The sequence below is a fragment of the Talpa occidentalis genome, unplaced genomic scaffold (assembly GCF_014898055.3).
Source record: "Talpa occidentalis isolate TD23 unplaced genomic scaffold, MPIMG_talOcc4v2.1 talOcc4.5, whole genome shotgun sequence".
In the NCBI taxonomy this organism is placed as follows: domain Eukaryota; kingdom Metazoa; phylum Chordata; class Mammalia; order Eulipotyphla; family Talpidae; genus Talpa; species Talpa occidentalis.
This window is the reverse complement of record NW_023604861.1, coordinates 116,796,108-116,812,978: the sequence shown is the minus strand read 5'-3', so window position 1 is coordinate 116,812,978 and position 16,871 is coordinate 116,796,108. Positions and strand designations below refer to the sequence as shown.

Below are 16,871 nucleotides of genomic sequence, written 5' to 3'. Positions count from 1 at the left end.
CAAATTAATCAAACCTGCAGAAAGGGTTTGGGTAAGGGGTAACCTCTAGCCTATAGTATGTTGGTTAAAAGCCCAGGTCTGGAGCTTGCAGCTGGCATCTTTTTAAGTGGACGTTGGTGGCCTTGAAGACTGAGCCCTTAACCCTGTGGAAGCTGAGCCTGTCTCTGGTAGACAGTGTCAGAACTGAGCTTAATTCTTGGATCTCCTGCCAATGCATGAGGACTGACTGTGGCAGGAGAACTAGGCACTGCAGGCTAAAAACCAAAAGAAATTGAGAGAAGTTTCAAACTCAAAGATATGGGGAATAATGGAATACTGGAGAGTGGAGTCTGTATGCAGAGCAACAAGTTCCCCATTTTCCTTCACCGGCTCAGTTCTAGAAGACTAAAAAAACAGGGATACACGCGGCCTCCAAAGCACGCAGAGCTATGAATTGGCTTTCAGAACCTTGCTCTTCAATATGAACTAGAAGAAAAGAATTACCAGATTATTTGAGGAAAGCCTCCATCATGAAAGCATGAGTCTAAAAAGCTGAAGAAATCTTACAGAAAGTGGAACAAAAGACTTTTAACAGGAGAGAAAATTAATGGATTCATTCAAGTGGTCCAGTATATAACAAATAAATCCTAGAAAGAGAGAGCAGGAAATAGTATAGCAAAGAAATTAATCAAAGAAATATATCAAAGAAATAATACAGAAATATTTCCCAGAACTGAAAGACATGAATCTCGTGATTGAAGCACACATGCCAAGTACAGTGATGAAAAAGCAAAAATGACACACACAAAAAAACCAACACCAAAACATTCTAAGGTACATTATCATGAAATATTAAACCACCGGGAATGATTTGGGGGAGGAAGGATTGATATCCGAGGATGATGCAATATTAAAGACGGAGCTAGTGCAGTATCTCAAAAATGCCAATCTAGAATTCTACACTCACTCAAATTATCAGTCAACTCTAAGGCTAGACATGTAACATTTCAAAAGTTTCAGCATTCAAATTTCGGAGGAAGTTACCAAAACATGTGAGAAGTGTATCAAGAAAAAAGACTTGAATTCTAGGATATGAATTCCCAAGGAGATGAAAAGTTTCAAGGCGAAGTGAAGTGAAAGTCCCAGAAAATAACTCAAATTGGAATGGAAGGTAAAAGAACTCCAGGAAGGACTACTCTCAGAAAAAAACTAAAACAAAGCAAAAACCAGGTCTGACATATGTGGCAGGCTTTATCATATGCAACTTTATATAAAGCTATCTTACAGAATTATAAAATGTGAGAAGGTATTGGAGTGAAGAAATTTGGGAAGATAGGAAAAAACTTTCAAGTCAGTAAATGTTAATAACAGGATAACTGACATAGGAAGTATACTGAAAGGAAAAGAAAACTGGAAAATGAAGAGAGCTAACACACAAAATCTGTAACTAATGGATAACCCTAGAAATGGTGAAAGACAAACTAGCAAAGTTTTTATGAGCCCTTTTAGTCTATTTTACTTTTAAAATGTTTTTTGATAGAAAGGCAAATTAATAGAAAAATTATATGCATATCATATCCTAAATAGGAAAATGAGTGGTGCAGACTAGTGCTATCCCCCAGCTGATAAAGCAGAATAGGAAGGCCTCAGGGGAGGGGTAGCACAAAAGTTAAAAGCATGTTAAGACTTCCAGCATGAACAATCAAGTGTGAACAAAAAAGCTCTGTATCTATCAACACTATATTCCTAATGATCAATGTATTTGGCACATAGCAAATGGTCAGAAACTTTTCTGAGTAATAATGAATAGGATGGTTTTTATAGAAAGCACAAAGAAAACCTAGTAGACAAACATGGTTAGAAAGGAAGGTCTATGGCGACATATAGCAAGACTAGAGTAGAGGTTGGACCATCGAAGACTCCAAATGCCAAGGAATATTTACTTGTCATGTGTGCTACTAAGATATATCAAAACAATTTAAGCAAAGGAAACTGAATAATGTAATGTCCAAAGGTTAGTCAGACTATGGGATGGAGATGGCAGTAAAAAAAGACATATAGAGATATAAAAATACCTTTGAAAATACATATGATATGTGTAGAAGCAAAAGTTGGGTTTTTCCAGCACAGTTAGAAAATGTATCAAGATTCCCCAAAGCTATCCCCAAAGCTATCAATCTCTAAAGTCTTTTCCACTTAATGAAAATCAACACAGTAGATATTATTTGGTTATATAACCCATCCATAAGTATCAACACCTAAATAACTTAACATGTTGATGACCATCTTAATGTCTTTTTAGTTTTGAAAATATTGAGCAATCTTCAATAAACGCTATTATAGAAAAATAAAGTTAGATTATCAATTAAAATACAATTACCAATATGGTGTGCCAATGAAAGACTTCCGTTTAGCAATTGTAGCTGTTATCTGTGCAGACACTCCAAAGTCAGCTATTAAAAAAATGAGAAATGTTGAGAAAAGGAAACAAAGTAAAATAATGTAAGACAACATAAGAAGAAACTTAATAATTATTTTCATTAAACTAACATCACAGAAAATAAGAGATATTCTCAAGCATCACATCAAAGTTTTTAATCTTAATGAACTAGCATTAAAGTACCACAAAGTAGTCAGTGTGTGTCAGGTCAAATAGATTCTCATCTATCCCCCTGCATGAATCAAGAGAGTCAAGATCACATAATTTTGATGAGAAAGAGAAAGCTAAAGATACGCTAATCTACCAGACTTGATAATATTATATTCACTAATTTCCAGGATCTGAAATTCAAGGAGTAACACAGGAAAGGACCTTAAGCAGTAAGATATTCCATCTGCTTCCTCACATACCTATGACTGATATCAAATAAACCATTAAGTCTACTGGTAAATCCATCTAACCTGAAAAACATTCAAATACAATATCCCCTAGGATCTGCAACACATTCTATTTTCTATATCACTAGCAGAAAATTTATTTTATTAAGATTTGCTGTTATTCTTTAAATATGCTGAGTGCTAATATTTTCTACTTTATTAAAGATAACTTGTAAATCCTTATCACTATATATGTAGAATTTCTTTAAGCACATGATTTTGATATAAAATATTAAGCAGCTAATAGAAACTACTCACTAAGCCATCAATAGATAGATAACTGCTTTTCCCATATTTAGAGTCAGCTTAGGGAAGTTTTATTAAGTTAATTATTAGATATATAATTTTAAGTGTGATTAATCCTATTGTAGATTATAGCTCAAAACAATTTTATTCGTATGGATAAGGCAATATGTACTTTGAATTTTGATTTGTCTTATAGTAATAAGTAAAAATAACTCATATCTAATATGTCATTAAATACTTGAATTAATACTTAACACACAGGACTCTTAATAAAACTACTATATTGCATGTTTCCTTAATGTATGGAAAAAGTCTTAAACTTTCAAATTACATTACTACTTAGCTTTTGAGCTCTTTTTAATCACAATTTGACAACTGAAAGTTAAAGTTTGAACTAAAGAAACAGTCAACAACTGAATTACACTCTTACATAAGTAATACTCAATTTTGTTTGAAAAGCTTCTATAAAGAATGTAGGATTTGGGCAGTATTGGGTTTTTTTGGCTCTTGTTTGTTTTCCAGTTACAAGGTAATTTTGTATGTATTTCTTACTACAAGTCACATTTCTGGAGTCAGAGGTGAAAGAATTTTTAAAGGATATTATTTCATTATATCTTTACAACAGATCTGTCATACGTGTAGGGCAGATTTTATCCCCATTTGAGAGCAGAGGAAAAAGATGAAGAATTACATAGGTTCCATGATAAGATTTCTATAAAACTCTAACAATACTGCTAGGGGAGGGGAAACCTAGTACTACGAAGGAATATATAAATTTTCTATGTTTTAGAAATAAATTTGCACAAGTGACAAGATTTTAATTTACTCACCTAATTTCACATGACCATTATCCGTTAACAGAATGTTAGCTCCCTTCAAAGTGAGAACATTTTTGTTAAAGTAGGAAACATTTTATTGGACCACACATGTAATAGATTAAATATAAGCATTGTAAAATAAATCACAAGTGGTAGCCTGAGACCCAGAAATACTTAAAATTTAAATATGCCCAATTAAAATGTTTAGTCATAATAGTTATAGGAAATGTGACAATTTTTATAAAAATTGTTTTAGGCAATGACAATTTTTATAAAACGCTCTACCTTGCAAAAAGCTGCTATTAACATAATATGAATCTATAGGTTATTTTCTTACTTGATTAAATACTATCATTATACTAAAATGTTAGCTCATATTGGCATTTCAATTCCTAGTACTACATTTTAAGCTTGATGGCTATTTCCTGTTCAAAAAGTAAAACAAACAAACCAAAAAAAACCAAATCTCCCTTTCTAGAAACTCATTATCAGTTGAACCAGTGCTAGTATATAAGACTAAATCTTGTTCCTTAGTATATGAGGTTGTCTATCCTAATATGTCTGCCCAGAGTTTGGGGTTATTCAGTGAATAAATAGTCACAGGTCCACAGAATTTAAAATGTCACCTTGTCTTCATGACCTAGGAGTAGTATTTTAGCCATGTTAGCTTCTTGACTTAGTTGAAAAGACGGAAGATTCATCTTCAGGAAGCTCAAGGTTTTTGAAGGAGGCAGAAATACAGTCTCCTTGAAGTATTTCAGGCTTTCTCCCCTTCCCTGCTTTTGCACTTTTAAATTAGCAAGCAAAAGTAAGCAATCTCTTTAGTGCAAAGTACAACCTAATCATGTAAATATAGGCTTAAGTGAGAGAAATAGAGAACTCCTTTTCACCCCCTAAAAGAGAAAGAAACAGAAGACTGTGCCCCTCTGATATTACTGAAATAATGCTAATGGGAGAAATGAAAAAGAGAAGAGAGAAGGAGCTAGAGCAGGGATTTTATCTTCATGTAGACTTCATGTTGTTTTCTAGACTGCTGCCACAGTCTTCAATTCAGTTTGGTCTTTCCCTAGCCAAATCAATTTTCCTAAATTACAGTTTATATCACTTTTCCTGCACCAATAGCCTTTAATTGGTCCCTCCTACATACTTTCTTCCCTCCCTCCTTTATCCATCCATACATCTCTTTTTCCTGAAAGACTATTAGCAACCAGGTGCTATTCTGAGCTCTGGTATTACAGTAAAAAATAAAGAGTAAGTTTTAGCTCTCATAAAATTTACATCCAAGTAAGAGAGAAAGGAAAGTGAAAAATGAATGAAAACACACACACACACACACACACACACACACACGAATGAGTGAGCGAACCAAGAAATGATTCAAAGCCAAGCAGAGGTAAATACCCCGAAGACAAACAGAGAAGGAGGGGAAGGACTCTCTAAGACAGTGATATCTGAGTGGACATGAAGTGAGAGTGCAGAATCATGCCAAAGTATGGGAGAACATTGTTCCAGGAAGAGGAAACGGCAAATACAAAGTTCTAGGGCCAGAATGCACTTGATGTATTCCAGGAACAGAAAGTTTAGTGTGGTTCAGCAAAATGACCCAAGCAGAAAGTGAAATAAGGCCACAGAAAAAAACTCAACAGATGTGCATAAACTTGTAGGTCATGGTAAAAACATCTGGAATCTGGATTTTATGCTGAGTAGAATGGGAAGCCAATGGTGGTTTATAAACAAGAGAATGAATACATCTGGTTTTTAAAGATCACTTGGCTGCTGTGAGGTGGGAAAAGTGAATGTAGAACCACTCAAGAACAGGATCAGAGAAATCAGTCAGAAGACTAAGGGAAGTTCAGGTAAGAGAGAATACAATGGTAGCTTAGACAAGGGGAGAAATACTGGCAACAGTTAGAACCATACAGTTAGGCCCAAACTCTGCAATGGAGAACAAACCACCTCACCAACACATTCTTCCATTACTCTTGGCCATTTTCTTCTCTTCAAGTAACACAGAGCAACTTTTATGCTCCTGCCCCACACAATCTGACTTGTGTTATCTCTGTTCACACTATTCCTGTTTGGAAAACACCTCAGCCTCCACTGCTGACAAACACCTGTGAATCCTTTTAGATCATTTAAGTGCCTATGACAGATTTACTCATCTTCTCATGATCTCAACTACCTGAACTCCAAAGCTCTTTGCTTGTGTTTTTTAAGTGGCTGTGAAAACCACTTAAAGCAGAGAATCTCAGCAGGTGAGGTTAGAGTTCACTGAAATTTCATGCAAAATTTGAAGGTATGTGCATAAGGGCTTTTCTGAGGAGTCGTCCAAGGCTTCCATCAGAGCACATGATTTAAAAAAATCTCTATGGTTAAAAAAGCTTCAGGAAACAAGAGAGAATGAGAAATGGGAGAGAAGAAAAACAAGAAAGAAAGGGTAAGACAAAAAGAGGAAATTATCTGACGTGGGGAAATGATGGTATTTTCAGAAACAACCACAGGAGTCTTGCCCAGCACCTGGTCAGCACACAGCACCTGCTCTCCTCCCCAGTTATAGGAAGGACCACTAAAGATGCTGAGGTTTAATTTATCCGTTTGATACATTATTGAGAGTTCCTTAAGAGCCAAAGTGCATCGTGGTGAACTACTAGGGCTTTAGTGGTGGGTAAGGTATGAAAACATATATTTGCAGAAGTTTGAATCTACAACCCCTAAAACAAATACAGTGTTGTAAACCAACATTACTTCAACAAGCATAATTAGGAAAAAAAAGACTGCCAAAGTTTACTACAATATTCATAACATGTAACTTCCTAAAAGCTGTGATCTTATTGAAGCTCTGAACCTAATTTGCATTTTAAAAAAACTACAATAAGCTAAAATGGGTTATTAAAGCAATTTACAATTCTATACTTTAAAAGGATAAATTTAATGATATGTGAATTGTATCTCAACAAAGCCATTAGGAAAAATTAACAAAACCCTTAAGAGTATCTCTCAATTTTACCATTGTAACATATTTCAGATAGTAAATTTATCAAATAGAATAATCAACACAAGTTTGATCAACAATTTAAGTAGCATTAACTAAAAATGAAGAAATGGTCATTATGGTTAAACATGATGTGTGTGTATATAAATAGATATATGTACCTTTATATCTCTGTGCATTTTCCCTTTACTGTGAAGATAGTATAATCCCTGGAGTTTCAAGAAAAACAGAAAAAATAAAAGGGTTTTATTATAGAGCACATGTTAGGATTTAAAATGATCTGAGTAGTAGTCTTTGGTTTTTATTTACTCATTACAGAAAGTCTAGTGCCAGTAATTAACTTATTTTATGTAAATATTCTAAAAGACAATTACAAATGTATTAAAATTCAACAGTTTACCCAATCAGAGTATTTAATCCTTACTTTACTTACTAGGTAGTGCACAATAATTAAACATTTAGTGTAATAAAAAAAGTCCCATTTTCATTAATTTTGGATTTACCTGTAGTGTTTCTCTGCTAACATATGCAATCTGCAGCTCTGACAGAGGCCCCGTTACTATAAGAGAAGAAAATTAATAGTAATAAAATTAGTCAAACATGTTTTTCAACTGGCAAAGTCTTAAAAATTCCACGAAGCAATAATCTTAATATACCCAAACAATTCACTAAATTGTAGGCCTGATGAAAGCAGGAATTTTTTAAACTATGACTTGCCCATTGTTGTATTCTCAGTGTTTACAATAGTGATTGATATGGAAAGGTTGCTCAAAAATGTTTACAGAATGAATGAAAAGCTAAAATAGAGAAATTCATTTTCACATCTCACTGATCAATGTTATCTCCTAAATGTTAAAAGAAAGCAAGGCCAAGAGAACTAGGTTTAGCTAGTTCTTATTAAACCTTTAAAAAGTGATGTGCAACATGTATTTTGGCAACTTTTTAATTTATTTATTTTCTAAAAAGATTTATTTATTTATTTATTTATACAAGAAACAAGGTACAGGACAAATGTGTGGGAAAGTGAGAGGATTCACCAGAGACAGAGCGGGGAACAGACATACACTGCTGAGGGAAGCAGTGGGCACGACAGGAGAGGTCTGCAGTGCCATGCTGGACTCTTGCCGGCCGGCTGGGATCAAACAGGTGCTGCAGAAGCTGCGGACAGCTTCACAGCATGGTGCTCAACCACCTGCATCACCAGGGGAGGCCTGGCAACTTTTTTTAAAAGTTAGTATTTTTTCTAAAATTATTAGCTTTATGGGCCTCCCCGGTGGTGCAGAGGTTGAGAGCTGGGTTGCGAGGCTGCCTGCAGCCTCTGCAGCACCGGTTCGATCCCCGGCCACCGGGTGAGGGTCCCACATGGCGTTCAGACCTCTCCTGTCTCACCCACTACTCCCCTCAGCAGTTTATTTCGTCAGTCTGCCTGTTCTGTTCCCTGCTCTGTCTCTGGTGAATCCTCTCACCCTCCCATGCATCTGGCCTGTACCCTGATTCTTGTATAATTTTTTTTTTTAAAAAGCAATTTCAAATAATAGAGAAGTTCAGAAAATAAAGATCAGTTCCTTATTCAAACTATTACTCAACAATAAGATCAATAATTTGGCTTATAATCCACCAAAAGTTTTTTTTTTTTTTTTTGGTGGGACCCTCGCCGGTGGCCAGGGTTCGAACTGGTGCTGCAGAGGTTGCGGGCAGCCTCGCAACCCAGCGCTCAACTGCTGCGCCACCAGGGGAGGCCCCACCAAAAGATTTTTATGCAGTGTGTAGCCCATACAAAAATAATGTGTAGCCCATACAAAAATAATGTGTGGAATCACATTACACAGACAATTTTGAAATTTGTCTAACTTATCATGAACATCTTTTCACATCAATACATGCAGCTTAATTAATAATATTTCTTCTGTATGCCTCTATTAACTATGAAAGACATTTAAACATTTCTTTTCCACTATTAAACCATTTTAAAATAAAGAAAGAAATTCATTAGGTAGGAGACACTATTGTAGAAATTGAATTAAATTCTAATGATGGGATCTTTGGCTAGATAGTAATTTCACATTTACCCAAAACAGCTTTGCAAAAGTGTATGTTTCAGAACGCTTGTGGCATTTTACTATTTTGGAAGAAAGAAATCTACTTAGATTCTTTTGGGGACAGAGCTCAGTTTAAATTTCTAAAGAAAACTATGTAACTAATTTCTGTGGCTTGCAAACACACTCTCATTCAGTAAGCTAGGCGTCTTTTAAGATTTCTCTTCCCACAATAATGGCAAATCAGATTAAGCTGAAACCCTGAAAATAGTACCTGGAATAGGAAAAATATTTAAAATAACCTTTAAAATGCCTAAGTTCATCAATAGTAAGAGATGTTCCCAGGGGACAAAAGAATAGGTAAAAATGTAAATTATTCTAGCTGTCTCTTAGAGGAAGGCCAATCTTGGTAAAGTAGAGCTTTATTTTTTTCCCTACATGGTCTCAGAAGAAAAGGCCAAAGATCTTCAGAGGGCTCGTTAAAACAAAGTTCCAAATTCCCACATAAAAAGGCCTTATTTAGGGACTCCCCGGTGGCGCAGCAGGTTGAGTGCAGCGGGTTGAGTGCAGCGCTGTGAAGCTGTCTGTAGCCTCTGAAGTGCGGGTTCGATTCCTGGCCAGCCAGGGAGATTCCCACATGGCACAGCAGACCTCTCTGTCTCGCCCACTGCTCCCATCAGCAGTGCTTTTGGTCTGTCTGCCTGTTCTGCTCCCCTCTCTGTCTCTGATGAACCCTTTCATCCTCCCGCACCTCTGGCTTGTACCCCAGCTCTTGTATAAAAATAAATCAATCTTTAAAAAAAAAAAAGGCCTTCTTTAAATAAAGAAACATTCTTTGCAAATTTTGTAAGATAGATCAAAATATTATTTGGTAGAAATGGAGAAGATTATGATAAGCTACTTCTATAACTAACTTGGTCTTTTTACTTCTAATGAAGAAAGCAAAGTCAAAGCACTAAGACCAATCACATATATCTGAAGGAATTACTAAACAATCCGAGAACTAAAATATAAGTACACTTAAAAAACTAACAACGTAAAAGAAGGAAGGAAAAATTACAAGGATTTAAAAAAAAAAAGACAAAAAATGGAGGGAGGTTTGAAACAGAATCAAATTAAAATCTAGAAATGAAAACTATGACCACTCAAAATTAAAACTAATGGATATACTAATCACAGCTATAAAATCAGTAAAGTGGAAAGATGGTTATGAGTATTCTCAGTGCTCTATTAAGATATAAAAAGAGGAAATATGAAGTTGAGTTGAAGAGACATTGAGAAAAGATCTAATGTATTGTTAAGTGAAATTCCAGAAGGAAAGATGAGGGAAAGGGGAGAAAATATTTGAAGAGATAACTGACCACTGTCAGACTTGATGAAATGATTAAATTCTCAGCGGTAAGCACTTTAAAGTCCTAAGCTGAAAAGTAAAAATAAATCCACATTTAGATACCAGAAATACCAGGAATGAAGAGAAAAGTTTAATAAATAAGAGAAAGAAAGAATACATATAAAGGATCAATAATGAGACTGACAGTACCAACACGGAGAGATGCTAGAAGATAATGGGTCAATCAGTATCTTCAAAATACTGACAGAAAACATCTGTCAACCTAGAAAAATACCTGTGTATGCCCACTTAAATTATCATCTAAGAATGGGTGTCAAAAACTGACAGTTATCACTGAGAACTTCTGAAAGGCCTTCAGGAAGAAAAATCAATCAGTAAGGTGGGAAAACAGTCCAAATTATGATAAAAAGGAGGGGATTCGATTTTTGAATTTATAAAAAAATCACAAGCCTCTAGACATACTGTGTGTTCTATAAGGCAAAATAATGCCAAATATTTCTTAACTTTTTCTGAGTCTATGAAATCAAAATGCCATAAACTTAAAGAAATTCTCAAATATAAAGAAGATATGCACATAAAAAAACAAACTACAAGAAAAGAAATAACTTTCCATAAAGCAGCAATGTTCTCAGGCTCTGCATTTGGCTTTCAAGGCTCCCATATGGGACCTCGACTGCTCCACAAATATACCTCCAGACAAGTAAGAGTGGTCACACATGGCTCACCATCAGGTCAGTGCCTATAGCTTCATCTCCTAGAAAGCACTTTCCCCTATTTTTCTCTTACCCAATGTTTACCTATCTTTTAAAGAAAAATTTTAAAGCTGCTTTCTTCATTAAGTCTTCTAAAACAATTCTAGAAAATCTATCCTGTCCCTTTTCCTAGTCCAACAAAATTAGTAACACATTAAAATACTATTATGACAATCTTTATGTTAAGTAAAACTATACCAAGATGATATAATTACTGAAGTGAAATAGAAACAGAATTCCTAACCAGTCTTTTAACATCTGCCTTATTATAATCAGCCCCTAAAATTATTGAAGAGGTCCCAAACTAGAAATATGAGGCCAAATACTATGTGAAAAAAGTGAGAGGATTTTTCCAAATTATTTTCACAGAAAACTGTCATCATAAATTATTAGATATTATTTACCTCATATTATAAAAAGCACAACTCCAGCAAAAGAATAAACCTACCCTGCAGTTTGTATAACCAGAAAATGAAAGATAAAAAAAGAAAAGCCAGTAAGTAGTTTTTATTTTGCTTTGCAGGTCTCTCACATACTCCACTGAATGTCAATGAAAAATGTTTTATTAATTTTTTAATTCCCCAGAACTTATCATCTAAGAGAGCAAACATTCAATTGATGCTTCTTAAACACGTGAGAGCAATACTGATTCTATGTATTAACTCAACTTATGTATCAATTGGATATTCTCTTTGCTCAGTACCAGACATTTTCTGTAAGCCTGAATTTGAAATTTTGAACTAACAATATATAATATGCCATCTTTAGAATTAGCAAATAATTCAACTGCAGATAATTTTCCAGGTTAAAAGCAAGTGCTCCTTTCATCTTTACAGATCAAATATCCAAATACATAAGACAAAACATAGTCTCTTCAAAACAATTTGAAGAAATTCTATTCGATCTCTACCTATAAAATATAGGTCTTACCATGATAAATATCCTGTAAAGAACCACCTCCACAAAACTCCATGCAAATCCAAAGTTTATCTCTCCTATAAAGAGAAAATGAGCATGAATCACATTTTCAACATTAAAATTATCTGAACAAGTATTTTATAAATACTTGTTGAAAAACCACATAAATGCAATGTGCTAGCTAAGAAAAAAGCTAATCTTTATGAGTAATTGAATTACTTAATATAATATATTGTTATAACTCAATCCTAGGTTTAATCCTTAAAGTACACTATACGTAGAATACAGAGATGTCACCAGGCACATCCAAGTAAAAGAAAATTTCCCTGTAGTTAAAAATCCTTCTTCCCCCATAGTTTACATATCTGCCTCATGATGGTATAATAAAAGTTTTATGTTAAATAAAAAGTGCATAACAAAAAGTATATAAAAAATTCATCAAAGAAAGACAAAACTCTCAAAGTACATCTTTGATAGCACTCTTATTAACAAAAAGACAAAATGTAAACTGTATACATTGTCTGGATTCTTATTAAAGATCTTGTTAAAATAATCTGTTAGAATTAATCATTCCCTGTCTTTAGATAGCATCTCTTACACATTCTAAGATACAATTCATATAGTTATGGAAGAAATAAGCAGAAAATAGTTACAAGAGCTTGTTTCTTTGTCTATTCCTTTGTTCAATTATTCATTACTTTATCTCAAAATGTACCAAGAAGCATACTGGGAACAGAGATGCCTGGAAGAATATCTAGCAGATGGGTATTTTTTTCATAAATGAATGAATGTATGAGTGAATAAAAGAATAAACAAATCAATCTGATCAACAGTCAATGAGCAAAAAGTAATTTGTTGCCTGATTCTGCAGAGTCCAGGAATTAAGAATTTTTTTTTTTTTCATTTTTAAATGGTTGAGGGGGTGAGGAAGAGAGTCAAAAGAGTAATATTTCTCAACATGTAAGAATGATATGAAATTTGAATTTTAGGCACCATCACACTCATTCAATTACATATTATCTAGACTGGTTTTGTACAAAAAAAACAGCAGCGCTGACCCCTGGAGTAGACTGTACTTTGATTAGGGTATGTTTAATTTTATGAGAACCCAGAGATATGAATATCTAGGAAAGTCAATGAAGGTTTTGAGGAGGAGGTAACTTTCTGAGTTGGGCGTTGAAGTGAAAGTAGGAATTTACCATCGAGAGACAGGGAGAGGTCTGTGCAAAAGAATGAAAATTTGAAAGAGGATGCCATAGTTAACAAACTGGGTGATTTAGTGTGAGTTGAACAGAGGGCGACATGAAGAGACGGTGGCATGAAAAAAGCTAGAATAGGCTGGGTTATATTGTAAAACAATGCTTGGTTAGTAGACTACTCAATTTAGTTACAGCTGTTAGCTGTACGGCTTCTTTAATTTGTCAAGGTCTGTTTTAAAATGTGGCAACCAGAATCTAATCTTCTTATAGTGCTGCATGAACAGTGCATTAATCATGGAGTCAGGGCCTCCCCGGTGGGGCAATGGGTTGACTGCAGCACTGAGAAGCTGTCCGCAGCCTCTGCAGCAAGAGTTCGATTCCCAGCCGGCTGGGGAGATTCCCACATGGCGCAGCAGACCTCTCCTGTCGCGCCCGCTGCTCTCCTCAGCAGTGCTTTCAGTCCGTCTGCCTGTTCTGCTCCCCACTCTGTCTCTGGTGAATCCTCTCACCCTCCCACGCCTCTGGCCTATACCCCAGCTATTGTATAAATAAAAAATAAATCTCAAAAAAAAAACAAAACAAAACATGGAGTCAGTATGCATGGACCACACCTGGTGGCAGAGGTGAGCTTAACCAGACCTGAGATGCAAGATGATGTGGTTATGTGCAATGGACCATGCAGCAGACAACAGGGGAACCCAAGTTATCAGAGCACGAAGGTCAACAAACTGAGAGAACAGTGTTAAAAAAGGACCATGATTCTAGGAGCAAAGCTGAAGAGAATGCAGCCTAGAAGAAGAAATCTGAAGTTACTCAGGATCTACAATTCACAGTCCACATATCAATGAAACTGAGGCAGAACAGCAGACAGTGAAGTATGAGGTAGCTACCCAGTGGCTGGTTCTAAGAACGGTCAGAATGGATGTCTAGGCCTGGCAGAGGGTGTTGTTATTAAATGGGCAGGCACTTATGACTGATAACTGCTACACAGGGAGGAGTGTATTCTCCCTGCCCCCCCAACAATATAACCATTATTTCCTTCATTTGAATACTTGAAAATTTCTATTAATTTGACCAAGGCTATCTCTTTGGTTTCTTAGTTTAAACTAACACCTCTGGATCTTTTTTAAGTGTCAGGTGAGTTTTCTCTTCAGCTTTGTATTTATCTGGTTCACTCAAACCAGGATGTTGTCCTTACTTGTTAAATCTAACTCTTTAAAAAAAGAAAAGTACTTTTGACTCCTTTCTTTGTTTCTGACATACATCTTATTGCAACAGGGTGGTCCCCAGGAAAGGGGGAGGTTCCCTGCCCCACCCAAGGGAGGGTGGAGCTGAGCAGGAAGAGGAGAAGCTGCAGAAGAGACTGAGGAAGGAGGCACATGGAGCCTAGAGACACGTGAAGAAACTGCGCTTGTCTTTTGGTCGTGGACTGGGTGACACAGATGTGGGTGAGACCCATGGGGAGGTGACCATGGCATCTTTTATCTTGATGTTGATTTTGCTCTTTTCCTTCCAGGCTTGTCTGGTTGTTTCTGACTCTTTTCTGTGGGTCCCCACTGGAAGATGCTTTAGACTTGTAGCAGGCTTTGGGGCCTTGCTCTGGGCCGATCCCATATGGATGGACTTTTACCCACAAGGGGACGGGTAACTTTGGGTGCTTCATTTAGAAACTAGATTCTTTGCCTTACCTGTATTGTTTCCTAGTTTTATTAAAGTTCCTTCCCATTAAAGTCTCCTATGTTTTGTGTTGATGCGGCGGATGGCAGAACCCATTTAGAATAGGCAGGTTTGCGGGGCTTGGGCTACCCCTCTCCCTGTCCTATAACATTATCGGTTCTGATTGTTTTAAATACTTCAGCACAGACAATGGGATATATATATATGTGACTGGAAATAATTCACCACCACCCACATGCTTCAGAAGTGGTTGTTGGAAAGACCCATCAGAGGCAGCTTCTTATTACTAGGGCTTTGCTTACAAGCTATTTGACCTGTACTAAGTGAGTTAACTAATGAAGTTAAGGAATGTTAGAACTATTTTTTACCCACTGGCGACATACAGTGCTCTAACTGTGTAGATTATTTAGAATTACTTTGCTTAAATGAAGTATAAATGGCAAGTTCATCAAACAATACCCTTTGGAATAACACTTAGGCACCAATTTGGCATGTGTAATGCAGGATTCCATACTTTGATTTCTCTAGGTAGGATGAATCTTTCCTCTAGAACTCAATCTCTTTGTGTTTTTCAAAATATGGTCTGGGAACTCCTGAGATCCATTTAGGGGTCAGCAAAGTCAAAGACATCTTTATAATAACACTAAGAAATGATCTGCTCTTTGCACTCTGTTCTCATGAGAACAGACTGAATTTTTCAGAGGTTACAGGACATGTAATAATGATGCCGTCCCTCTGATGGCTACTGGAATATGTGCGTGTGTACTCTTGCGTTTACTCTTGTGTGTACTCTTGTGTTTCTTGTGTTTTGAATATTTGTTTTAATTTTTTTTTAAGATTTATTTTTTATTTATACAAGAGCTGGGGTACAGGCCAGAGGCGCGGGAGGGCAAGAGGACTCATCAGAGACACAGTGGGGAGCAGAACAGGCAGACGGACCAATAGCACTGCTGAGGGGAGCAGCAGGTGCGACAGGAGAGGTCTGCTGCGCCATGTGGGAATCTCCCTGGCTGGCCAGGAATCAAACCCACACTGCAGAGGCTGCGGACAGCTTCACAGTGCAGCGCTCAACCCACTGCGCCACTGGGGAGGCCCTGTTTTAATTTCTAATGTGGCAAATATCAATAGATACAATCCTGATAAATAAAAGCTCTTTTGGATATTAAATAATTTTAAGTGTACAAAATAAAAGGGGTCTAAGACCAAAATGCTGAAGAACCACCACTCTAAAGTATTTTAATAACTGCTGCACATGAATCTGTTTTTCATGAAAATACCTGTGCTTAAGAAATAGGCAGTAGGAATTTCACACATCTTACAAAAACCAGTCAAGTGATTGTTTTAGGGTCTGCTTAGGATAAAATGAATTAACATGTAAAGGACCTGGAATGTGGCACAATAAATATCAGCTGTTTTCTACTCCTTATGCTATAATTTATCCAACAAATTGCTCCTAGAATTTAAAGTGTAAGTAAAGTTTATGATTTCTTTTTTAAGAAAAAAAAAATTGGAGATGGGATTGATTTGACATGACTTCTCCCTGAAGTCATGCTAATCGCCACTTCTCTTATTAGTGCTAATTATCTGATTAATAATTTATCCTAAATGTTTTCTGGGGACTGATGAGTGACAGCAAGTCTGTATTTTCCAGAAATCATCTTTCCCTTTCCTTTGCAATTGATCACTGCTGATCACTAATCTTTTGACACCTGTTCTGCCTAGATAACAATCACATCTGCTAAATTTTCAGTATAATGAGATATAATTTATATAAATCTAAAAGCTTAAATTCATTTAAACTGTCTAGCTGCTCTATAATTATCTACTCACCTATCTTGTGCTTCAATTCCTTCTTAATAATGCTCTTCCTACCCTTTCCGATTTGGAAAAAAAAATTCTCCTTGGTAGAGAAAATGGATAAGGGAAAAAGTTCTCTACTTTCTCACATATTTCAATTTTATACCATCTTTTACTTGAAGCTGGCCTGCTCCCTTTTCCCACCTTGCTTAAAAACACAATTTTCTAT

The 16,871-nt window shown here is 35.9% G+C and overlaps 1 protein-coding gene across 5 annotated transcripts in view; it reads right to left on the bottom strand.

Moving 5' to 3' along the window:
• MAP4K3 (mitogen-activated protein kinase kinase kinase kinase 3) overlaps positions 1 to 16,871 on the bottom strand; it is a 132,052-nt gene that overhangs the window by 54,414 nt on the left and 60,767 nt on the right. For all 5 annotated transcript variants that reach the window (XM_037528182.1, XM_037528179.2, XM_037528178.2 and 2 more), the window contains 5 exons: positions 11,982 to 12,046; positions 7,416 to 7,471; positions 7,074 to 7,121; positions 3,933 to 3,975; positions 2,360 to 2,432 (listed from right to left, as the gene is read on the bottom strand). In XM_037528182.1, the coding sequence (XP_037384079.1) occupies positions 2,360 to 2,432; positions 3,933 to 3,975; positions 7,074 to 7,121; positions 7,416 to 7,471; positions 11,982 to 12,046 (285 nt within the window). The remainder of the gene's footprint in view (positions 1 to 2,359; positions 2,433 to 3,932; positions 3,976 to 7,073; positions 7,122 to 7,415; positions 7,472 to 11,981; positions 12,047 to 16,871) is intronic.